This window comes from Pantherophis guttatus, chromosome 12 (genome assembly GCF_059756535.1).
Source record: "Pantherophis guttatus breed Tessera chromosome 12, ASM5975653v1, whole genome shotgun sequence".
Classification (NCBI taxonomy): domain Eukaryota; kingdom Metazoa; phylum Chordata; class Lepidosauria; order Squamata; family Colubridae; genus Pantherophis; species Pantherophis guttatus.
Genome location: NC_142074.1, coordinates 5,352,461 through 5,378,191, shown reverse-complemented (window position 1 = coordinate 5,378,191; position 25,731 = coordinate 5,352,461). Strand labels below are relative to the sequence as shown.

The window sequence follows — 25,731 nt, the reverse complement described above, 5'->3', positions numbered from 1 at the left end:
CCTAGCTCCCTTTCTGACCCAGAACCATCACTTCCCTGATCCCCAAATAGTTACAATGAAGATTATAAACTTAACCTATTTGGGGGTCAAGGAAGTGATGGCACCTGCTGATTTAGTTATTCTTCACATGTACAGTGATTCTTGACTTACGGCCACAATTGAGCCCAAATTTTTCTGTCACTAAGCAAGTCAGTTGTTAAATGAGTTTTGCCCCCATTTTATGATCTTTCTTGCCAAAGTTGTTAAGTGAATCTTTGCAGTTGTTACGTTGGTAACACAGTTGTTAAGTGAATCTGGCTTCCCCATTGATTTTGCTTGTCAGAAGGTCACAAAAGATAAAACACGGCAACTGTCATAAATATGAGCCAGTGGCCAAGCATCAAAATTTGGATCCCGTGACCATGGGGATGGTGCACCGGTAATAAGCATGAAAAGTGGTCATAAGTCACTTTTTTTCAGTGCCATTGTAATTTTGAATGGTCACTAAACAAGTGGTTTATTAAGTCGAGGATCACCTGTGAAGTATCTACCTTCAGAATCTCTAGATTCTGGAAGAGAATCTCTAGACAGGTGATTAACAACCATACAAACAAAAATCAAAGATTAACTCACTAATTTCTATATGATTATATATTCTTTTTATACCATGATTGTCCATTGTGTAGGAACTCCCATCAACAGTGTAAATCCTAGCTGTCGAAATTTGAATGCAATCTTTTATAAGGCGGCTGGCATTACCCTGTCTTTTCTAACAGGGTTCTTACTCATGCCAAGTGTGTGTTGATGGTCTAAAAAGGTTCCAAATAAAAATTAGGATTGGAATGAAATATATTTTCCCAAACCACTCAAGAATTTGGTGACATTTGGAAGAGTAATTGATTTTGGCTCAGGTTTCCTTGGACAATGAGCCAAGATTCTCCTGCTACTATTAGAAATTCAGGAGAAAAGAATTGCAAAGACCAGAAAATAATGTCTAAAGGCTGTGGGGTGAATGATGTTGTGTTAAAATCTGATGCACCTTTCTTGCCTCTATGCAATTCTTGAAAGACCCTGAATTCCACCTCTTTTCAGTGGAGTATAATCTTTGGTTATTCATACTAGTTTCTCCCAGGGGTATTTTTGCATCTGCTATTTGCACTGGATTTCTAGACTCTGCTTCAAGATCATAACATAATGGAATGGCCAGTAATGACTGGAAAGATAAAGATCTGCAGTAGAGTAAATGGCTGGTATTGATATATGGAAATTGCTCCCAGATCAGATACCTGATACTTTCAAATCTTCCTCAACTATTCATCTATTTCTAGAATTATTCAGTTATTTCTAACCTACATGTGAGCAGGAACACAAATCCTATTATTGATCTTCCAGTTTGGAGATTATGGCTGTTGTAGCCCAATTATCTAAAGTACTGAATAAGGAGAGTTAATTCCTTAGAATCTAAGGAGTCCCATAACAATTACACTTTCATTCCCAAATGGCAGAATGCCTAAAAAAAAACCTCCATTGAATAATGTACCTGGCTCTATTTTTGTTTCTTTCTTGTCGTACTTGTGCTACAAAACTCAACCATTTTCTGTTCTTGTTTGCATAATATTGGAAATCAGTTTGCATTTCACATAGAAATCCCAGTGGGCAAACCACATATTACTTATTATTTATTTATATCTTGCCTTTATTATAATTTTTTACAAATAACTCAAGGTGGCAAACATATCAAACCCACCTTCCTCCTCCCATTTTGCATATAACAACAACCCTGTAAGGTGGGCTGGGACAGGACAGAAGGGCTGGCCCAAAGTCACCCAGTTGGTTTGAATGCATGCTGAAAAATTAAAGAGGTAGGGCACAAGGAATAGTTGCAGATATTCAGATAATTTTTTTTGCACTAAAATATAATAGTGGGAATTTGGCAGATACCATATTGGAAACGACTGTTTTAGACAAACGGTATCTTCAAATCCTCTTGACAGACTTAATCAAACCACTGCTGACAGGTACGAACAAACCCCAGGTGTGTAGAATTCAAAATACCAGTAGGTACTTTATTGCTCTATACCTATTTCACAGGAATCTTCCCAGACTGGCAGATTCACCTGGGAAAGATTAGATGAGGCTCAATGGCATTCAAGGACAGTCCAACTTTACTCTCTTGTGTTTACCTAATGAGTCCATGCTAATTCCGTTTGATCCCTCCTTCCTACTGGGATGGTTGCTGTCCAACAACAATAGGAGGAAATCCTAGCCGAAGTGGCTCACCTTACACTGAACATTAAATCCCTCCAGATTATTTCTATTGCATTAAGTTAGATTTGTTTTTCTGTGAACTTGTTCTAGGATCTTGAAACATTGTCTGAACTAAACAGCACTCAAAGCAGCCTCGACTTACAGCAATTCATTTAGTGCCAGTTCAAAGTTACAATGGCACTGAAAAAAGTGACTTATGACAGTTTTTCACACTTATGGCCGTTGCAGCATTCCCATGGTCACATGATCAAAATTCAGACACTTGGCAACTGACTTGTATTTATGACTTCGCAGTGTCCCAAGATCATGTGATCTTCTTTTATGACCTTCTGACAAGCAAAGTCAAGGGGGAAGCCAGATTCACTTAACAACAGTGTTACTAACTTAACAACTGCAGTGATTTACTTAACCACTTGGGGCAAGAAAGTTGTAACATGGGGGCATCATTCACTTAACAAATGTCTCACTTAGCAACATAAATTTTGGGCTCAATTGTGTTCATAAGTCAAGGATTGCCTGTATATTTTATCTGATTAGGATGAACTTACCAAGAGTTACAAATTGTGTTGCTTTTGTGGATGTTTCATAGACGCACACGTTACAGTGTCTGATGGTTAATGCACAATGGATAAAGGTTACCTAGTGGGAGGTTGTGTATCTCTAACCTTAGAATGCCACGTTGCCCTTTTATTGACAGTCTCGGCTGATTAACTCATCTCCGTTGTGAAACAAAGGTTGTGATTCAACTGAATGGAATCAATAATGCCACTGTATGAAATTATGGTAAGACTACAGTTGAAATGCTGCATTTTGGTCACTACAGGTCCAAAGGGTATCTCATACCTGGGAAAACGTGCAAAAAAGAGCAATGGACGTAATTAGGAGACTTATAACAGTTTTTCTATGAGCAAAAACTGCAAAGTTGGAGAAAGGTATATGCAGTCTAGAGCAAAGTTGTCTTCTCACAGAATTCAGAGTCATCCATTCAGAGGTCTCTTTTGTTTGAAGATCTGTCTGGTCCAGGTTGACTTAAAACAATGTCGGGCATAAAAATTATCTGGCTGTTTTTTCTAACATTTCACATCCTGGTTGATAAAAAGAATTTTTTCAACTTTTATTTTAAAGGAAAAATATGTTTCTGTGATCTGCTCATATGATGTGGTGTTTTTGCACTTAATTAATGTTAGGATGGGCAAAGGGAGGATCTGAATGTCTAGTTTGAAGCCATCTATTAAGGTAGGCTGGGAATTGTGCCTGGGCAGTGCAGGGAATGCACTTGCTCTGGCCCTGAGCTCTGGCCTATTTCATGTATGGCAAGTAGAATAGAATTAATTATGTTTAAGTGGTGAAGTAGAGATGAGATTAGGCATTTGAATTAGTTTATCAATTCCCAAAAGCTGGAATATATTTAAAGTCATGCACACTTTCAGAAAAATGCATCAAGTACTCATTCATTTAAATGTATCATTCTGAGTAGCTTCCAGTCATTCACTTCCAGTTGGAAACGGGTCACAATGAATAGCCAGAGAGAGATGTTGAGTGCCTTGAAAGCCTTCTATCTTAGTTAATGAAACAATATCATACCAAATAGACCTGCTATTATGGTCAGATCTGCAGAGGGAACAGCCATGGCATTTGCGAGTGGGGGAGAATTGAAATAGTCTGCATGAATCTATGAGCAGCAGTCTAACCTGAACCATGTTTAGTGAAACAGGGTTTGGAATCTCAAGATTTCATAGAATCATAGGACTGGAAGGGACCTTGGAGGTCTTCTAGTCCATCCACCTACCTCAGGCAGGAGTACTTGTATCATTTCAGACAAATGGCTGTCCAGTGTCTTCTTGAAAACCTCCAGCAATGGAGCATCCAAAAGACTGGGAGTCAAACTTCCTCCCAGTTTTCACTGTCAGGAAATTCCTCATATTTCTAGGTTGGATCTCCCCATGAGAAGCTTCCACCCTTGGGCGCTATGGATAATACACCAATGCCCTTCCCTGTGGCAGCCCTTCAAGTAACAGAGTTGGAAGGCATCTTGGAGGTCTTCTAGTCCAACCCCCTGCTCAAGCAGGACATTCTCTATACTATTTCAGACAGATGGTTATTTATTTATTTATTTATTTATTTATTTATTTATTTATTTATTTATTTATTTATTTAGATTTTTATACCGCCCTTCTCCCACTGGACTCAGGGCAGTGAACAGCCAAGAATAAAAACATCGCATACAAAATTTAATTTTTTTTAAAAAAAAGAATTAAACAAATTTTGGCCCAATAAATTTTAAACACCCCAACTAAAATCAATTAACAATTAAAAATATCTAAGGGGTGGGTTGGGGGGTTAAGCCAGCCCGGCTTGAGGAAATAAGAAAGTTTTAAGGGCATGGTGTAAAGCACGGTGATCTGGGATCCTATGTATCTCCGGGGGCAGGTCGTTCCAGAGGACAGGTGCCACCACAGAGAAGGCTCTCCTCCTGGGGGTCACCAGCCGACATTGTCTGGCCGACGGCACCCTGAGGAGACCCTCTCTGTGGGAGCGTACTGGCCGGTGGGAGGCTATCAGTGGCAGAAGGTGGTCCCATAAGTACCCAGGCCCTAATCCATGAAGCGCTTTAAAGGTGGTCGCCAACACCTTGAAGCAGACCCGGAAGACCACTGGGAGCCAGTGCAGCTGGCGCAGGAGGAATGTCACATGGGAGCACCCCGTCGCTCCCATAATCCCCCGCATGGCCACATTCTATACCAGTTGGAGCCTCCGGGTGCTCCTCAAGGGGAGCCCCATGTAGAGAGCATTACAATAGTCCAGGTGGGAGGTGACAAGTGCCTGAGTGACCGTGCGTAAGGAGTCCTGATCCAGAAAGGGACGCAACTGGTGAATCAGGCGAACCTGATGAAAAGCCCCCCTGGCCCGGCCGTCATATGCTCTTCTAAAGACAGCCGTGTATCCAGGAGGACGCCCAAGTTGCGAGCCCTCTCCATGGGGGCCAGTAACTCGCCATCAATAGCCAGCGATGGCACCAGCTGGCTATATCGGGACGCCGGCAGCCACAGCCACTCGGTTTTGGAAGGGTTGAGTCGGAGCCTGTTTCTCCCCATCCAGACCCGCACGGCCTCTAGGCACCGGGACATCACTTCAAGGGCTTCATTGGGATGGCCTGGGGTGGAGATGTACAGCTGAGTATCATCAGCATACTGATGGAACTCTACCCCAAAACCACGAATGATCTTGCCCAGTGGCTTCACATAAATGTTGAACAGGAGGGGTGAGAGGACCGACCCTTGCGGCACCCCACAAACAAGGCACCTCGGGGTCGACCTCTGCCCCCCTGCCAACACTGACTGCGACTGGTCAGAGAGATAGGAGAATCACCGTAAAACGGTGCCCCCCACCCCAACCCCTCCAACCGGCACAGCATGATACCATGGTCAATGGTATCAAAAGCTGCTGAGAGGTCTAGGATAGAGGAACAACCCCTATCCCGAGCCCTCCAGAGATCATCCACCAATGCGACCAATGCCGTTTCCATGCTGTGCCCAGGCCTGAAGCCAGACTGGAGCGGATCTAGATACACAGCTTCATCCAGATACTGCGGAAGCTGTTGCGCCACCACACTCTCACAAAGCGAAGGTTGGAGACTGGATGGTAGTTAGCCAAAACAGCCGGATCCAGAGAGGGCTTCTTGAGGAGGGGCCACACCACCGCCTGTTTCAAGGTGGAAGGCAAGACACCCTCACTCAAAGAAGCATTAATAATCCCCTGGAGCCAGCCTTGTGTAACCTCCCGGGAGGCCAGCACCAACCAGGAGGGACATAGGTCCAATAAACATGTGGTCGCATTCAGCCATCCCAGAATCCTGTCCACATCCTCGGGAGCCACAGGATCAAACTCCTCCCGGATAACATTCTCAAGACCTGCCTCCATCATCCCGCCTGAACCTACCCAGTCAGAGACCAAGCCTTCCCGAATCTGAACGATTTTATCGTGCAGATACTGCACAAAATCCTCAGCCCGACCCTGCAAGGGATCCTCCCGCGCTCCCAAATGGAGAAGGGAGCGGATCACCCTAAAGAGGGCGGCTGGGCGATTATCTGCAGATGCGATAAGAGCGGAAAAATAATTATATTTTTTTTAATTTGATTTATATGCCGCCCTTCTCCAGAGACTCAGGGCGGCTTACAATGCGTTAAGCAATAGCCTTCATCCTTTTGTATATTTTATACAAAGTCAGCTTATTGCCCCCACAAACTGGGTCCTCAATTTACCTACCTTAGAAAGGATGGAAGGCTGAGTCAACCTTGAGCCTGGGAAGATTCGAACTTACTTTAATTGCAGACAGCTGGTGTTAAATTACAGTGCCTTGTCTGCAGAGCTATCCAGGCTCGCTTTTATTTGCCGCTTTTATTGCCACTAGGTAGGTCTTAATGTGAGACCTCACCAGTGTTCGGTCAGATTCGGAATGGCTGGTCCTCCAACCGCTCTCTAGGTGTCTTTTCTGGCGCTTCATTTCCCTCAGCTCCTCAGAAAACCAAGGAGCCAAGTAAACTCGGCGACGGGTCAGAGGCCGCAAAGGCACGACTCGGTCCAAAGCGCCAGCAGCCGCCCTGTCTCAGGTGGCCACCAGCTCTTCAGCCGAGCCGTGAGTCAGAGCCTCAGGAAATGGCCCAAGCTCCGTCTGGAACCTATCAGGATCTATCAGGCGCCTGGGGCAGAACCACCTAGTCTGTTCCGCCTCCCTGCAACGGGGTGTGGTGGTAAGAAAGTTAAGCCTAAGAAGGGAATGATCTGACCATGACAAGGGCTCAATCGCTATATCCCCTATCTCAAGATCATTCATCCACTGACCAGAGACAAAAATCAAGTCCAGAGTGTGTCCTCCCGTGTGAGTAGGGCCATGAATTAATTGGGTCAGGTCCTTGGCTGTCATGGAAGCCATGAATTCCTGGGCCGCCTCAGACGCTTCGCCAACAGATGGCAAGTTGAAGTCTCCCATGACCATAAGTCTGGGGGTCTCCACCGCCACCTCGGCAATCATGTTGAGCAGCTCGGGCAGGGCAGCCGACACATGGCAGGGAGCCAGGTACGTAATCAGCAAGTCCACCTGCCTCCCATGTCCCCACTTCACAAGGAGGGACTCACAACCGGCTATCTGAGGTATAGTGGCCTCCCTTGGAACAAGTCTTTCCTTTACAAGAACTGCCCCCCCGCCCCCCAGGACCTCGGCTGATGGAATGCGTAGAAACCCGGTGGGCACATCTCAACGACGGGAACCCCCCCTCCTGGCCCAACCAGGTCTCCGTAATACCCACCAGGTCCACACACCCCTCCTGAACCAGATCACAAATGAGGGGGGTTTAATTTATCACGGACCTGGCGTTGCACAACATCAACCGAAGGGGCTTGAGGGCCTGCACAACCCGGGGAATGAGAAGAGCATTGGAGGCTGGGACATGCAACCACTTGCAAACAGCGGGGGCGCACCCCGACAACAGGATACGGCCCCCTGCTCCCACCATATCTGCCCCTCCCACCCACAGTACTGATGGAAAAATCCTCATTGGTACAAACTCTAGCCCCCTCTTCGACCTCCAATCCCGCACCCTCTAAACCGTGCCCCCCCGCCCGACCAGACTCCCCCCCCGTGGGTTTAGCCATGGTTGTCCAATCTCTTCTTAAGAACCTCCAATATTGGAAGATGTGATAGGAGATTTGATACCAATATTCCAAGATCTGAAAATCTGCCACAAAGAAGGTCTGCCACAAAGAAGGTCTGCCATAAATTTATCCTCCATAATTTCTAAATAGAGGACCATGGGTGGAAATTACAGATCCAAGCATGGAATAACCAGAAATGTCCTACCTGTGGACATTTCTGCCTACTGGAAGAACAGTCTGCCTACTGGAATCACAGGGGGTTCCATCATTGTGCGCAGTTTTTAGCAAAAGTAGCCACTTATCTGGGATGTTCTGAGGACTCCTGTCGTGGACAGGGTGGTGGACAGCCAGAAGTCCTAGCTCCATTCCAACCCTATGATTCCATAATGCGATTTATATTCCAAAGCGGTGTATTTGGGTTTAGTGGTTTCTTGCTTCATGTCCTGTGCAAACCCAACATTATGCACTGTAGACTGTAATTAATGGTTTAATACAAGTTGTGAAGGGAAGTTAGTTGTTGTTGGCATGAGGGCAAACAGCACGGTGGACTCAATTTTAGAACACACAAAAAGAAACATTGGACAAGCAAGATGGTTTGAAAGTTGTGAAGATCCATTTTTCTGAATCATGTGGCACTGTAGATCTTTTTGTTTTCCTAGAACAGGGGTGTCAAACTGAATTTCATTGAGGGATGCATCAGGGTTGTGTTTGACTTCGCGAGGGGGGGCATAGTCAGGGGGCGTGGCCAGCTCGACGTCACTCATGTCGGGGGCGCCTGTGGTGGGCCGAGCACTCTGCCAGTGAAAATGGGCTCCCAAGCTCAGTTTTCGGGCAGGACGGCCTCCTGCAACCCTCTGCCAGTGAAAATGGAGCTCTGGAGGGCAGCCTTCCCGAGCTCCGTTTTTGCTGGCAGATTTACAATGGGCCCATCCTTCGCTGTTTCCAGGGCGGCTCTGCAGGCCAGATCTAAGCACCCCTGGGCCGGATCTGGCCTCTGGACCTTCAATTTGACATCCCTGTCCTAGAAGTAGCTTGAAATGTCTATGGGGGCCTCTTATTTTGGTAGTCCAGAGATGTATATTAGGTGACAAGATGCCTCTGTGTGTTTTAACTATGGTGATTTAAAGCACTTTTCTTTCTAAAGACAATGTCCGGTGACATGAGAATCCTGAGGTTGACATGGCCACTAATGATGGCAGCCTTTGTTTCAGCTGTGGCACATCACAGATGTCACACTATCCCAACATACAAATGAGTGACTAATAGAAGCGAATATTTGTAGCTCACGGTTGAAATGAGAGCTCCTGGTTGCTCTCTGAGCTTGATTGTTTTCTTTCAGACGTTTCATTACCCAACGAGGTAACATCATCTGTGCTAGAGAGTAAGCTAGTGAGTGACTTCCAGCTCTTTCACAGCTATCCATGTGGGTCTCTTCCCAGTTGAAGCAGTTTTGTCACTTCACATGAGGGTCCTATGACTGAAAGTTTTTCCCTGGTAGAACTATCCTGTGGATAGAAAAAGAGCATCTTCTGGTTTTGAGCCTAGTTTTTTCTAGGGGAGATGATAGATTAGATTAAATAGATAGATGACAGATATAGAAAGACAGATGATAGCTAGATGATAGCTAGATATATATAGATGGATAGGTAGATATATATGATAAATGATAGACAAGTGAGGTAGATAGATAGGTAGCTAGGTAGCTAGGTAAGTAGATAGATAGATAGATAGATAGATAGATAGATAGATAGATAGATAGATAGATAGATTGGTAGGTAGGTAGGTAGGTAGGTAGGTAGGTAGGTAGGTAGATAGATAGGTAGATAGATAGGTAGATAGATAGGTAGGTCGATAGATAGATAGATAGGTAGGTAGGTAGGTAGATAGATAGATAGATAGATAGATAGATAGATAGATAGATAGATAGATAGGTAGATAGGTAGATAGATAGGTAGGTAGATAGATAGATAGATAGATAGATAGATAGATAGATAGATAGGTCGATAGATAGATAGATAGATAGATAGGTCGATAGATAGATAGATAGATAGATAGATAGATAGATAGATAGATAGGTAGGTAGGTAGGTAGGTAGGTAGATAGATGATAGATAGATAGATAGATAGATAGATAGATAGGTAGGTAGATAGGTAGGTAGGTAGGTAGGTAGATAGGTAGGTAGGTAGGTAGATAGATAGATAGATAGGTAGGTCGATAGATAGATAGATAGATAGGTAGGTAGGTAGGTAGGTAGGTAGATAGATAGATAGATAGATAGGTAGGTAGGTAGGTAGGTAGATAGATAGATAGATAGATAGATAGATAGATAGATAGATAGATAGATAGATAGATAGGTCGATAGATAGATAGGTCGATAGATAGATAGGTAGGTAGGTAGGTAGGTAGGTAGATAGATGATAGATAGATAGATAGATAGATAGATTTTAGATGGTGGGATGGACCTACTGAATAGTCTCATAAGAGGACAGGTGCAGTCTAAATGATGCAGGCCAGATGTTTATGGCTTGGTTGATTTGGAAATGAAAAGGTAGGAAAGAAATAAGGAGGGGAGCCGCTTCTCTTTTCCTCCCCCCCCCCCGTCGTACGGTCGCCTTTGAGCGGACCGTTTCCTCCCGAGGGCTGGCCAAAGGGATCCGTCCCGACCGAGAGCGCGGAGGCAGCAGCGTCCGCGAAGGCGAAGACCCTCCCGGGGTTGCGCGGGACTGGCGGCCGCTTCCCTGCCCGGCGCGCGCTCCTCCCGCGCGCTCCCCGCCTTGGCTGGACTTGGCCCGGCGGCGGCGGCGGCGGCGGCGGCGGCAGCATCTCGGTGCCTGAGCGGCGGCGGCGGCGACTTCGAATCCACGCGCGCCAGGGAGCGCGCACGCGCGCGTCCGCCCGCCGGCCCCCGCGGCTCCCTCCCGAGCCCCGGGCGCGCGCCGGTCGCCCCCTCCCTGCCTCCCTCGGCGGCGGCGGCGGCGGCGGTGGCAGCCCCCCCCTCTCCTTGCCTGCCTCCCCCCACGGCGGCGGCGGCGGAGGCGAGAGCCGCGGGCCATTTCTTCGCAGCCGGCTGCCGTCGAGCATGGTGGCTGTATGGACAGTCTGGCCGAGCAGCGGTTGACAGCGCCCGGCCTGCCCGCCCCGCCGCACCTGGAGCACTACAGCGTCTTGCACTGCACCATGACCCTGGACGTCCAGACGGTGGTGGTCTTCTCCGTCATCGTGCTGCTGCTGCTGGTCAACGTGATCCTCATGTTCTTCCTGGGCACTCGCTGAAGCCAGCCGGCCAGCCAGGGGCTCCTCCGCTCCCCCCGGCATCAGCCGCCCCCGTCCCCTGACTCCGGCCGCCCCGAGAGCCGGCCCGCCGCCCGCCCGCCGGCGAGGGGAAGCCTCCTGGGCCCGCCGCGGCGGGGCCTCGCTTCGCGGAGGGGGCTCGGAGCAGCCGCGCGATTCAACATGGCCTCGCTGTGAGCTTATGACGTTGGTAACTTCGGCCTCGCTCGCCTCGCCTCCGCCGGGTCCCCCCTCGGGCCGGACGGGTGGGGGTCGCGAGGGGTCGGGGGCCGGAGGGCTCCGCCGTCCTCCGCCTCGCCTTCGGGGATCTGGAGCCTCCCGCCCCCGTTGCAAACTCCGCCGGGCGTGCACGCATGTCTGCAGAGTACACGGGAGCGTGCATGCACACATAGCTCCGGAGGGACGTGCGCACGTGCTGCATGCAGACCGGCTGAGCTGCCTTGGCACGGCGTCCGACGCGGCCGGGAACTGCCTTTCCGCTCATTGCTAAGCTTGGGTTGCCTTGGCTTAAGGGAGGGTTGCGGTTATCCCGTTGGGTGAAAACAACCCCTCTAGTCATCTTTCGGTCGGGTTGAGGAGGCGGACTCTAAAAAACGAGGGGATTCAGTAGTCGAGTTCAGTGTCTTGTCGGAAAGCGGCTGGCTTCCTTTATATTCTCTTTTATCAGGATCAGTTTTAGATTTTGTGTGTGTGTGTGTGTGTGTGTGTATGGATATTGTGTATACACCCATATGGCATACACAAGGGAGAGTTTAAGTACTATTCTTTTACATAAAATCATTTTCATAGATTGTCTGTCTGTCTATCTATCATCTGTCTATCCATCCATCTATCTGTCATCTAAATGATGTAAAAGAACAGTGCTTATGTAGATGAGTAACTATATGTGTGTGTATATTGAATATCCAGTTTGCTGATCTTTTGGGGCTTAAGAGGAGCTGTTCCTTATAGTATTTCCAAAAAAGTGTCTTCAGGCTACAAGAGCTTGCACTGGGTATCTGTTGGCCTGAGAGATGCTAAAGGGAAGGGAAAATGGTGAACAGCTTGAGCCACAACTGAGGGACTGGGCATTAGCAAAGTGGTGTGTGTGTTTGTGTAAGTGTGTGTATGTTGTTTGATTCTGTTGCCTTGACAGCGTGACTTGAATCCCCAATCTACCAACATCCTTCCATGCTACTCAGCCTCAACAGGCTGAAAATGCAACCACCTGCTGTTGCAAGTTTCCACCTTCACAGATAAGTAGAATAAAAAAAATAGTGGAGGGTTTTGATACAATTTCCTTTTTCATCCTTTTTAAAATAAAAAGAAGGGGGGGGAGGGAGTAAGATGAAAATCTTGACCAGTTGCAAAAGTAACCTAAAAGTAAAGGGCTGACTTTAATCGACACTGATTTTCATTCAGAACAGAAGTCTCGAATTGCATCTTACCAGATAGGCAAAAGATGAATTGCATGTCACCAGATAAAAGATGCCCACTAATTTTTCTGTTAAAAGTGGTCCAAAAAGGAGAAATATATTCCTCATGTCAAAGAGTTTAGAGTAGCAGGGGTGCCCAGGAAAACCACGAGGGTTGCAGTGAAGGCATTACTTTGGGTGGTGTGCCTCTCCTCTAATTTGGGGTACTGTTGTCTTTTCCTTTTGAAATATTTTAAAAATATCTCCCTGGTGTTGCTGCAGAGCAATCATTTCCAAATTATGCTTTTGCTGCCATAAATTATGAGGGCTGCCATAAATATAAGTCTAACAAGATACAGCCAGGAATGGCTTCCCTGTAGACAATATAACACAGAGCAGGGTAGATTTAAGCATCTGGAAGATGGGTTTTAAAGGGTTTAAATACAAGCTAGCAACAATTGCCAAAGTTTAAAGTACAAATTATTAAACTGTGTTTAGTAGTGGGCGCAAATGGAAGAGGAGGTTTTAAATAAATGTTTTAAATTTTCATTTTCGTAAATTTTTCATAAGTTTTGAAGTGGTTACTTCAATTTCCAACTTTTCTTCTTTCTTTTGTGTTGGGAAGGTGATGGTGAACACCGGAATTTTCTGCAATTTCAAATAAGGGATGTTTGGAAATAGATAAAAAACTGATAAGTGTCTTAAGCTGTTAGAGCCAGAAGGAAGGTTAGAAGCTGTGTGCCTAAAGAGATGTGAATCACCAATCTGTCTATAGCTGGATGCTGTTGATAATAACAATGATTGCTTGAGGACTTGACAACTATTATATTGTAATAGAAGGTACAGTTTGAATTGCCAAGGACTTGGGCTTCTTGTAGATTTAAAAAAAAATCTACATACTATCTCCCACTTCTTGCCCCCATATTTATTAATATAGACATAGAATTTAACATAGAATGACAGAGTTGGAAGGGACCTTGGAGATCTTCTAGTTCAACCCCCTGCACAAACAGGGGACCATATACCATTTCAGACAAATGGCAAATTAGACAAATTAGCCTGACCTTAGGAGATGAGAAGGAGATCTTTAGATTCAGACTTCTCTTTTTAGGAAAAAAGTTGGTTATGTTTCTTCTTTTGATCTTGGATCAATGGAGATTTGGTCAGAACTGTGAAGGAGTTGGAAGAAGGAAAGACATCTCAGAATGTTACTGCTGTCCATAATATTAGTGCTGAACATGTTTGCCCAAAAATATTGTTTTAGGGTTGTGCTTGGTGATGAATCAGTGCTACCATCAGCATCATGTTGGTGGGCAATTCAACATGTAAGTAAGTGTGTTTCTGTGTGTATGTGAGTGTGTGTGTAGCATTCTGTCATTTTTTTTACACCTCGGAGCCCTTTGGAAGGAGGATTGTGTGGGATGCATTTCAGCAAAATTGGACAATTTTAGGTATGTTAAATTAGAGATGCAGATTAGCTGATGGTTACAGGCAGGCATGCTGCTTCTCTTGCTTGAGAGTAAGATATGTTCTATGATACAGGTAGTCCTTGACTTACAACAATTCATTTAGCGACCGTTCAAAGTTATGTCACTTAAAAAAGTGACTTATGATCATTTTTCACAGTTATGACTTAAATCATGGCCATGTGTCCAAGATTCGGATGCTTGGGAACTGGTTCATACCTATGACAGTGGCAATATCCCAGGGTCGTGCAATCCCATTTTGCGACCTTCTGACAAGCAAAGTCAATGGGGAAGCCAGATTCACTTAACAAGCATGTTACTAACTTAACAACTGCAATGATTTGTTTAACAACTGTGCCAGAAAGATCGTAAACTGGGGCAAAACTCACTAAGCAACAGAAATATTGGGCTCAATTACAGTTGTAATTTGAGGATTGTGTGAGGGACACTTCTTTTTTTTTAATTTTATTGAATAGACAAAAATATTACAATTCGACCTTTTCGGTTTGGCAACGTGTAGTCATACTATATGCTTATAAATATGGTAACTAATCAGTTATATAGATGATTTACAATTAAGACATAAAATATTTATGAAATTAATATGTTATAAATTATAATATAATAGTACATAAGTTAAGTTAATAGTTAAGCATTGTCCCCCTTAGTAGTTAACTTTTGCATTTCTTTCCCAACCACCTATACCACAAATCCCATACCGTATAAAACTCAGAATCTTCCTTCTCATTTAGTACATGTGTTAATCTACACATTTCTGCGCATTCCAATATTTTGTTAACTATGTGCTCCTCAGTTGGACAACTTTTCTCCTTCCAATATTGTGCATAAGAGATTCTCGCAGCTGTGACGATGTGGACAATTAGAAACTTCTTCTTCTTCCCATATGCTCGTTTCAGAACTCCCAGGAGATAGATTTCTGGTATAAAGGCAATATCCTCCTCTATTATTTCTTGGATCCATTTTTGTATCAATTTCCAGAATTTCCTCACTTCAGGAAGGACACTTCTATAAAGCTCTCTCTCACGCTCTCTCTCTCTCCCCCTTGTCCTACCCTTTATGCAGCTCAAATATCCAAAATGTCAGAGTTTACACATGTTGTTAAATTGCATGCAAATGGAAAGCCAGGGTGTTAACATGAGATGAAGCAGAAATGAAGAAAGCTAGAGTCTTAATTGGGTCAAGGAATGTTGATGTGAGGAAAACAGCTTGCGGCCTTCCTGCGCTTTGGCTCCTGACCTCCATCACCCTCAGTCAGCAGGACCAGCGGCAAAGGAACATGGGAATTGAAATTCTAAAGCTTCTGCATTGTTGCAAACTGCCACCTCCTGTTGTAAATTTTAACCTGAGTTTTAGAGAAGCCCCAAAGCCACAATGGTCAAAAAAAAAACAGGTGATGTACTAGAGTTTGGCTTTCACAATGACAGATGTAGCTCTGTATTCATCTTCTAACTATTAGGGCTAATAATAAGAGCAGAATACTCTGAAGGTGGATGAAACTTTATGGAGAGCTTTGCACAGCATCCTGTCTCAACAAGATTCCAAATCCTCACCTTGGCCTAAAGAAAGAATCCCTGAAGTTAATGAGGCTTCCTTAAAGGAGGTGCTGGCGTATGTCAAATCACAGGCGGTTAAAAGCCATCTGTAAAGATAGAGGAGCTCCTGAAGACTGAACCTAGTCATTTGGAATTGGAAAAGTAAATCTTTGGCGGTCCAAATGTAAGCTACAAGCCAAAGGAGCTAGATTTGGTTGCCTTCTCTTTGCAGCAGGGAAACACAACCCTGAAAATTAACCCTTAAGGTGGTTGGATCTCAAATCTTCCCTGAATTCTCCTGCAGACTTCAGTTTTTGCTTTCTGGCCCTGGAAAGGGCTCCAAAATAGGACATTTGCTCTTTGGCACAGTTTGGATAAATCCAGAACCCCAGTATTCTCCCCCCTCCCCAGCTGTTCTCCCAGGTTGTACATGTGGCCTGAGTTAGGTCAGAGGTGGAGGGGCTGTGGAAGGGAAAAGTGGGCTGAGTCCCTACGCAGAACCTGATGCTGAATTGGCAGAGATTTCCTTCCGATAACAGTAATGCAAGAGATGAAGAGCTGGGCTAATAACTAAGGCTGCCTGCGTGTTGCAGCTGGAACCCGTCAATGCCTGAGTGCCTCCTTAAAGCAGCCTTAAAATTATTGGCTGCCATTTCCAAGCAGGAGGCTGTTGAGTGTATCATAGCAACTCCTGTATCACTGTGTGGCTTATGGGGGGAGAGGAGAGGGGGAGGGGGAAAGGAGGAATTCATTTCTCCTTAGCTGCAGTCCAGTGTTTTTAAACTCTTGGTCCCTTTATAGATCACAGAACCACATTTTGCTTCCTCCCCAGTTCTCCGGGTTCTTCAGGGAAAGGAAAGTAACCTGTCACATTTCCCCATTTCTGCATCATCGGTGCAAAACCCAGATGCAAAATCCGCAGATGGTGTGCTTGAAGCTGCCTCTTTTCAAAAGATGGGGTAGATGACACTCCTTGCTCTTTTAATTTTATTTTTTATTCTTATTGCTATCCTGGATCACTCATTCCTGTCCTGACCGGTCTTTTCTTAGGCATCCTCCCCCTCCTTCTCCTCCTCCTCCTCTTCCTCCTCCTCCATCTCACCAGCTAGGTTTTGAATTTCACATGCCGAGGGGTGGTAGTGATGGGAAATCTCCACAATATTTTGGTCTGGTGTTTACTGTCCTGGAATTAAAAGCTAGATAATGAAAACACTCTGCTGCCGAGGAGGAGAAGCAGAACCGGCGAGGATTTGCTGCTGATCCCCCGTTTCAGGCAGTGAGTAGAGAGCTGGCTTCACAATGTCCTACTCTTTCTGCCTGCAAGGGCTGTGTGTGTGTGTGTGTGGTTGTGTGCATGCGTGTTGGGGGGAGGAGAGTCGGTCCATTGGAAGCTAAGAGAGACGCTTTCCTCTTAAGGGTCTTAAAAGCCGCATTCCGGCTGTCCCTACGTTCTTCTCTCTCTGTTCAGGATGTCCTTTGATTTCTGTTTGGATCTGATCTTCAGTACACAGCCCAACTGCTGTGTATAATGACAGCAGGAAAATTGCCCCAAATCAATGTAAGTCTTCTTTATCCAGTGACATTTATTTTAAGGGGTAGCAGCCACTGTGGATGGCTTTTGTCTGTTCCTGTCTCCCCACCCAACCTCCTCCTTTGCCTTTTCATTATCTGCCCAATGTAAGGGGTGCTGGATTCAAGGGAGGAGGAGATATTTCTGTTCTTTCCATGCGGTGGGTGAACACAGCATGCTCGCTTGCTTGGAGGTGCTTCTCAGGTCTGATTCTGCTTGCCTTGTGGGTGCAGCTCCCTGGGAGGGAGGCAGATCTCGGGGGTGATAGGGGAGGGAAAAGTGGTGGTAGGAGGGGTTGGCTTGCTCATGATTCCTTTGGGTTTGAAAATAGTGGGGTGGACAGGAGTGGAATTCAGTGTATTCCATTCACAAATCTTGATTGTGCAAGGGGAATGGAATAGAAGGGTGAGTTCTCCTGATCAGCCAATGTAAGGATCCCTTAAGTAGAATAACTCAATAATTGCTTACTTGTTGGGGGTTGTTGCTGGCTTTTTTTTTTTTTTTTTTGAGGCGCTACCTTGTAACAGCTTTAGGGGTTGGTGGCCTAAAGCAATTTTCTCCATTGTGAGAGGAAGGGTGGGGGGAGATTTCCTTCACTTTTTCACTGGGGTTGGAGTGGGCAGTGAAGCATCAGGACTATCTGATGGGCGTCCTGCCTTTGGACAATGTCCACTATTGAACCTTAGTGAGATGGTATCACGTTCGGTGGCCAGCCTCAGCCAGAATGGATCCATTTGGCTTTTTGTCAAGCGCTCCTTTCCAGGGAAATGCTGCCCTGTTTCTGGAGCTGTAGTGATTTATTTGCTGTTGCCTAAATATAGATGGTCTTAGAAGCATTGGAAGAAGACTTGTTCTTTGGGTGAATCTTCCCTGGTACCTAACTTCTCCTTGGGGAAGAGGAACAATTTTATCTCTTAGATAACTAATCACCGGCAAATGTTTTTTATTCTTTATGGTTCTCTCTCAAACCTTGGCTTTCAGACTTTATCTTGGCATCCCATGTTGTGGGTTTTTTCCCCTTCTCCTCTGCTTTCTTTTCTTTTCTTTTGGGGAACATGAGCTTCTGCTGTAATGGATATCTTGCTTTCCTTGTATGTGTTGAACAGAGACTTTCTCCTTCTAGTGATTATACTATTTTTCAGTTATATAATCCTTTGCACATTTGCTCAAAAGAAACACCATGATATCCAGTGGTTACTTCTTGATTAATGTGTGCTGAATTGTAGTCCCAAACTGCATTATTGAATTCGAGAGGTGTGAGGTGATTTACAGAGCATTCGTCATAAAGAATTTGAATTCATATTAGGTGTTTTTAAGACTGGATCTGTACTAAGCCACTTCCTCTAAATAATGGCTTTTCAAGAGAGTGTATTGTTGAGCTAGCAGTTGCATTTCCTATATAGTTTCATTCCGAGTCAGTCTTGTTTATTTAAGCTTTGAAAATCCTTTACAAGGTGGAATGAAAGAAGAGCATTAGCTCAATTATTTCCAAATTGTTAAATTAAGCTGAAATCCCACTTACTGTATATACATAGTTTTGGAGGAAGGAATCTTGCATTTTGGCATGTTCTTTTTAAAAAAATAATCATAAGAAAATGAGAGAGGCTGTTGAGCGAGTATTGTGATGGAAATGAGATCACGAGCAGAGTTTTGATGTGCACCTTAATGAAGTGAGTGCGAGGAAGTGCTGGTGTTTCTTTGCAGCTCTGGTCTTCTTCCATCGGGTAAACCCCATGGGGTCTATGGGTGCTTTCTGGGGGAAAAAACATATTGAGGGTTTTGGTTTTTTTTTGCAAAGAGCAGCTGGTTCTGCTTTCAACCATCATGGTGGATCTTGGAAGGGAATGTCATAAATTATTATCGTGATAATTACTAACTGCCAATTCCTGCATATATCTAGAAGAAAGGAAAACTCCCTTCTGGGCAGAGAAGAGGGAGGGGGAAGTGGAGGAAGGCAGCCCCATTATCCCTTCACATCAAATATAGTAGTAGCCTGAGTTCCTTGTTTGGGAAAAGATGACAGTGTGAATATCACTAAAGAAGAAAGGCAAGGAAAGAAGAGAAAAAGGCAGGAATGCAGGTTTCTAACTGCTTCATTTCCCCAAATCATGGTTTCATTTGTGTTGTGTTTGATATTTGAATTGAATTAATTGAAACCTTTATTTGGCCAAGTGTGATTAGACTCCCAAGGAATTTGCATCCCTGCTTTGGAATAAAACCTGGTTGGAATGAAATAACCTGGCAACAGAATTGATAACTTTTTCCCTCCACCAATGAATGCAGCATCACTTAAGGGATTAATCCTATTGAAGCCTTTACAGTTGACTTTGGAGAAATGTTGCAGAGCTTCAAGCTGTAGGATCCAAACCGAGTTTGCCTGGAATTCTGAAAACCGCTGGGGAATTAAGAGAGTCTGATTGGTCCCTTTCTCGTTTTTTTTAATCACTTGAAGGGATTTTTTTTGTTCTGCCCTGTTTTGAACTCAGGCATTTGGGAACCAGGAACGGAAATAACTCCAGAGATTCATTGCCAAATAAAGTATGAGGGGTAGCTTCTTTCTTTCAAGGAGAACTGGCAGTTTTAAAATTACCTCAGCTGGTTTGGATTGGAATTTTGGAACAGGCCATTCGTATCCTGGAAAAACGTTTACGTGTCTGATTCACCCTGTGCTTACCTACAGCAGGCTGAGTTTCAGCGCTTTGCCCAAAATGAGAAAATGCCTTTCTCAGATATTTTCTCCTTTTGAGACTTAAAAGGGGACAAGACTAGCTGTGGTTTTCCCTGAGCTGTGTGCATCAATATGCTCAGATGAAGCTCCCTTTAAGGCTGTGCAGTCTTTGGAAGAAAACACTCCGAAGGATTGCAAATTTAGGAAGTAGGCTTCGTGTGGCTGAATTGGCATGAAGGAAGACTCAGGAAGAAGGGGAGCTGGGTTTCCCCCCCCCCAAAGCTGAGCTCCAGATTGTGCCAGTTTGCAAAGAGAGTCATAAACCAGGAGGAGAAACTCTTGCACTGGAAATTATCTGCCAATGCTTGTGCGTTTCTTTGAAGGAACTATGACAAACCAGTGAGGAGGGGGACACCGATTTACAGAGGAACTGTGCCCCTGATTCTTCCATTTGGTGAGAAACATGAACATTCTACTCCCGGATTGCACATGGGACATAATGGCCATTTAATCTTGAATTAACTGCCCATCTTCTTCCCTGTAGTAGCGAATGCAGGGTTTTTAATCCGTGACATATTTGATTTTGGAAAGAAAATCCTTTGCGCAAATAAGGCACGGTTTTAGTTTTCTTTGGGACAAGCTTGCTGGGTTTCTCTTTTATTTATTTATTTATTGGCTGGCCGGCCAGCCTGGCATTTATAAAGTAGACCTCCCAAGAGGACCTTCCTTAAAATGCAAGGTCTGGCTTGACCATCCGCAGGAGAGGTGGGAAATGGACAAAGAGAAATTCTGGGTTGAGGGAGGACCATTTCTGACTTCTTCTTTTGTAATTAGAGCAGCATGGCCAGGCTTATACTGCTGGAGCCAAGAGCAAAAGATTCAACATACGGTCAGAAACATCCTGTTCTTCCATTTTTAGAGCACTTCTCTCCTCCTCAGACATTGTTATGAACCTGGCTCTGATCTGAGGAACCTAGAATGCTTCTAAATAAAAGAAATTATTAAATAAATAAAGGAAATTATTCTGTAAATAAAATTGCCCTCGCAAGGCTAAGGTCTATACATGTTTTGACCCTCAATTTTGTTTTAAAAACTTATATTTACATCCCTGGTCTTTTGCTTCTCTGTTTACCTAAGGGTAGCAGATTTTGCTGAATATACAGGTAATCCTCGATTTAGTACCACAACTGGGATTAGTACCTCTGTCGCTAAACCATGTGGTCATTAAATGAGTCGTCATGGGATTGTGTCTGAAGTTACACCTTTTTTGCCACCGTAGTTAAGTAAATTTGGCTTCCCCCATTGACTTTGCTTGTCAGAAGTCAACAATTTCATATTGGACAAAGCGGGTGGGTGTCACGGCTGGGATTGCCTGCAAAATGCTGAGACCACATGTGATCCAAGGTGCTGCATATGTCATAGATACATACCAATTGCCAAGTGCCCAAATCACTATTGTGTGATTATAGGAACCTGTGACAGTTGTAAGTGCGAGGACTGGTCGTGAGTCATTTTTCCAACACCATTGTAACTTGGAACAGTTGCTAAGCGAATGGTCATAAGCCAAGGACAACTTGTATAACTTCCAGAATGGGATGTTTTTCACTCTGATGGATGAGCCACAATCGGCTTCAAGTCACAACTGGATTGTGCAGCTTGTGCAACTCCAGAGTGATTCAGCTTTCAAGGATAGTTGTCTGACCACATGTATAGATCTGCCAGTTGGAGAACACATGTCCTTTCCCTCTTTTTCACTTCCTCTGCTGGAAATCTCCCCTTCTGCCCTTATCTTCCATCTGTGGCATAGCCCTGCCTTTGCATTAAAGGTTAACCACGATAGGTTAATGCCTGTTTTATTTTTAATAAGGTTTTCAAGCTCTCTCGTCTCCGAAATTCTGGAAAAGATTCAGGGCTTTGGGCTTGCATGAACCCCCACAGTGATTAGTCCGGGTTTTTCTCTTTGCAACCATATTAGCAAATTTTGAGGAAGGGAAAACCATGCTGTGAGGGAGAAGGGGAAGAAAAATAGTTGAGAGGGCAATGTGCAATTTACTCAAAGCCATCATTTTATTTGCACACATGCTCTACAAATTGCAAAGTGGCCTTTGCTTCCAGCATGGATGAAACAACAATAACAGCAGCACCCTGGCAAAGAAGACCAAAGCATATTGCCAAGGGGCAGGAAATGTGGGGTGCATGCTTGAAAAAAAAAAAAACCACCACCAAACCAAAATTATTTCTTCTCAGAGACTGGTTTTTTTTTTTTAAAAAATAAAGCCCTGCTTTCCTTCTTGGGGAGAGAATATTCATGGTTTCGACATCTTAAATGCCTCCACATGAGGGCAAGGTAGTCTTTTTCGGTGAGAATTTGTTTCGGTACTTTCTAGAAACATTTCCTACCACCACCATTACATTAATATTGCTGGGTTTATAACCTAATTCTGTTCCAGTTTTCCAATTTTGTAGGTTTGTCTAGTCAGATGGGTTTTGAAGGCCATGTTTTTACCCCTGTTATCACTAACGTAATGTTGATCACAACAGTTTTCATTTTTGAGCATCGTTTCTGGCACGTTCTGGAATATGTTCAGTAGGAATATATAAATAGTCCTCAGTTTATGACCACAACTGAACCAAAAATTTCTGTTGCTAAGCAAGACGGTCGCTAAGTGCTTTTTTTTTTGAGGCAATTGGACTTTTTTGTTTTTCTTTGAAGACATTTCATTTCTCATCCAAGAAGCTTCTTCAGCTCTGTCTGAGTGGTGGGGAATGGAAGGATTTATACTCTTTCCAGACAGCTGGTCATTTGCATTGTTTTAGAGAGTACTTGAGGCCACCTGGAGGTTTATCTGTGTCCTCAGGGTCACCTGAATAGTGCAAATGGGTGGGGAGCCTTCTTGGAACAGTAGAAAGGACTATGTTGTAGACACAGGAGATAGATGATGTCGTATCCCTCCCCCTCTTTTGAGAGAGGGTCGTTCAGTTTTGACCTAGATGGCCTCTTCGACCCCTTTTTTAAACCAGCAGTCATCTCTGTCCAAAATTCTGATCACATGACCATAGGGATGCTACAATAATCATAAGTGTCAAAACCGATCATGTCACTTTTTTCAGTGCTGTTGTAACTTCAAATGGTCACTCAATGGATGGTTGTAAGTTGAGGACTACCTGTATTCATTTGGGCATTCTACTTTTACATTTTGAACAAAGCAAGTGAGTGTCATGGCTGGGATTTTTTGCAAAAGTCCATTTTTTTCTGTTTGCACTCCATGTCACTGGTATTTTTTTTCTCGTAAAGTTGATCAGAACCCAAGTGGAAACATCCAAAATCTAGAAGTAATCCTTGGCTTAATCTTTTCACTGATCAGTTTAGATTTGTTCACTTCAAAGGAGTGGGATGCAGAACTGGAAATTTGGCATCGTCTACTAAATCTTTCGTTATTCCTCTGAAGTTCTCAGATATTTTCTTCAGTCTTTGTATCAAGCTTCATGAGAATATAGAAAGCTAGAAATGTTCGGTTTAAGCCTGAAATGCACATGGCAAATGCTCAAGATACAAAGTTGATCCATTCATCCTCCCGACTTTCGGCTTTAGTTTGGCAACTAGCAAACTAGTTGCCAAAGAAAACCTGCCTTGAGAATGAACTATAGGTCAGTGGCTAGAATCCATACGCACCACCTCAAATTTAGAAAGATAACTTGGACAAAAGGTACCAAGATGGCATTTTAATTTCTAGAACATAGAATAATAGAGTTGGAAGGGACCTCAGAGGTCTTCTAGTCCAACCACCTGCTTGAGCAAGTGACCCTTTACCATCTCAGACAAATGGTTGTCCAGTCTCTTTCTGAAAACCTCCAGTGATAGAGCACCCACAACTTCTGGAGGCAAGCTGTTTCACTGGTTGATTGCTCTCACCATTAGAAAATTTCTCCTTAGTTCTAGATTGCTTCTCTCTTTGGTTAGTTTCCAACCATTGTTTCTTGTCTTGTCTTTTGGTTCTTTGGAAAATAGCTGAACCTGTACGAGCCCCTCAAATATTGGAAGACTGTTATCATGTCACCCTTAGTCCTTCTTTTTATTAGGGTTGTACTCAAATTTCTGTTATGTTCTTCATATGTTTTAGCCTACAAAAATATACAAATTACATGTTTAATAAGATGTCACATCCAACTTTTAATGTCTTTACGCTATGCTGGTCTATGACCAGAATAAAGATTGCATTTGGTTTCTTCAATTGAAGGCCTCAGCTAGGGCTACCTCCATGAAATCAAGCAAGGCCCTGATCTGAACCATGATTGTGCAGAGGTTTGAGCAGATGGCTCCCTTTAATTTTTAGCAATAATTATTCACTCATCTGGTAATGGCTGCACAGAACTGAGTATCATCCAGCTGTTATTAAGCTTTTGATGGTTACTTCCCTGTTCCAGTATGCAGCAAAATTAGATTTAGAAAGTACGACATTTTTTTTTTGGAAATCATTTAGACCAAAGTGTTCCAGGTGGCAAGTTGTTTCCAAAGCCAAGTACTTTTTTTTTATTTAAAGGGTGAAGAATGTTTGATATATAAATGAGATTATATAATTATCCAGGACTGATGCTGAACTATCACCGTAAGTCTTGCCTATCTTCAAGGTAATTCCTTTCCTTGAAGATAGGGTGAAAAATGGTGATCTCCACAGATATTATTAGTGATTCGTCTTGACCAAGTCCTCCCCTCAAAAATCTGAATCAGGGTGATTTGTGGGGTCTTTGGTACTCTGAGTCTGATGGTTTTCTTGTAATCATTTCATTACCCAACTAATTAATATCAACGCTAGAAGGGAATGGGAGAGGGGGGAACACTGTGGAATTCTTGGTGCTCTCTGAGCTTGCTTGTTTTCTTGCAGACATTTTATTACCCAACTAGGTCACATTATCAGTGCTAGAAGGGAATGGGATTTGCTCTCTGTTTATATACAAGTAACTTGCTCTGTCAGTGTTGGTGGGAGTGCTGTTGGTGGTTCCTTGGTAATTCCTTCATTGAAGCTGATTTATATGGATGTTCAGGAAGTTCAGAGAATTTTTATAAACATGATAGCAGGTCCCATAATCTCTAGCTGCTGGGTGTCTCAGACATCTTCTCCTCCCATACAATTGAGGAAGGTTTATCCTGGAGGACTTTCTTCAGGATTTCTTAAGGGTTCATATGAGGGCACTCCTGGAGTGAAAGACTCTGCCCATGGGTTGCAAGGCATAGAAACATGTTTAATGAACTGACCATGTTATGTTTTCTACTTGGCTCTTCCACCATAGGAAGAATCCTTTGGTTCTCCTTACTCAACATTATTACTTCATTAATTCTGGACATTTATGGAATGTGGCTTATAAGAAGTCTCTTATGTGGGTATGGGTGAACCGAACAATTTAGGTAAGGTGTTCATACAATATGCTAAACCAGACTAGGTTGAAGGAGATACACTTATTCAGCATGCTAAGGTTAGTTGGACTGAATTTTGGCTTTACATGTTGTGGACATCCAGGCTGTTTGGCCATTGTATGGTTTGATGAATTGTGTAGAAGAATACAGTGGGTTGATTTTGCAATTAAAAGTGTTAATGTCCAAGTCAGAAGATATGGTATAACTGGATGGATTGCAGCTCAGATTTTTGTGTTGAAATGTTTAGAAGCCCCTTTGATGAAGAATGGCTGGAAAGTTCATGGACGCAAAGCCTGAAATTCCCTCTCTTCAGGTTTTTGCGATACAGTGAAACCTCATCTTCATGGGTCAAATTTTCATTATTATTTATGTTTTATTCACAAGGCAAATGAGCACAAATTTCATCCTTTATATCAGTGATGATATTTGAGTAAAGACATTGCAAAATGGCATAAGGACTGAATAATGTGCTTTTTT

At 43.9% G+C, this 25,731-nt stretch overlaps 2 protein-coding genes across 7 annotated transcripts in view; both read left to right on the top strand.

Annotated features, from left to right (window-relative positions):
- The window catches only part of ARHGEF9 (Cdc42 guanine nucleotide exchange factor 9), a 262,804-nt gene that overhangs the window by 101,277 nt on the left and 135,796 nt on the right, over positions 1 to 25,731 (top strand). The window contains exon 1 of one of the 6 annotated variants that reach the window (XM_034435090.3): positions 11,294 to 11,363. The exons of 2 other annotated variants lie outside the window; for them this stretch is intronic. Coding sequence is in view for 2 of the 4 variants with exons in the window: in XM_034435087.3 (XP_034290978.1) it covers positions 17,132 to 17,161 (30 nt within the window). In the remaining 2 variants the exon portion in view is untranslated. Of the gene's footprint in view, positions 1 to 11,293; positions 11,381 to 16,502; positions 16,880 to 16,952; positions 17,162 to 25,731 lie in introns of those variants that run through there. 3 more of the 6 variants (XM_034435088.3, XM_034435089.3, XM_034435087.3) reach the window with 3 other exon arrangements.
- LOC132711960 (uncharacterized) lies at positions 10,990 to 11,172 on the top strand. The gene has a single exon (XM_060692048.2). It carries the CDS (start codon positions 10,990 to 10,992, stop codon positions 11,170 to 11,172), a length of 183 nt encoding a protein of 60 aa, XP_060548031.1.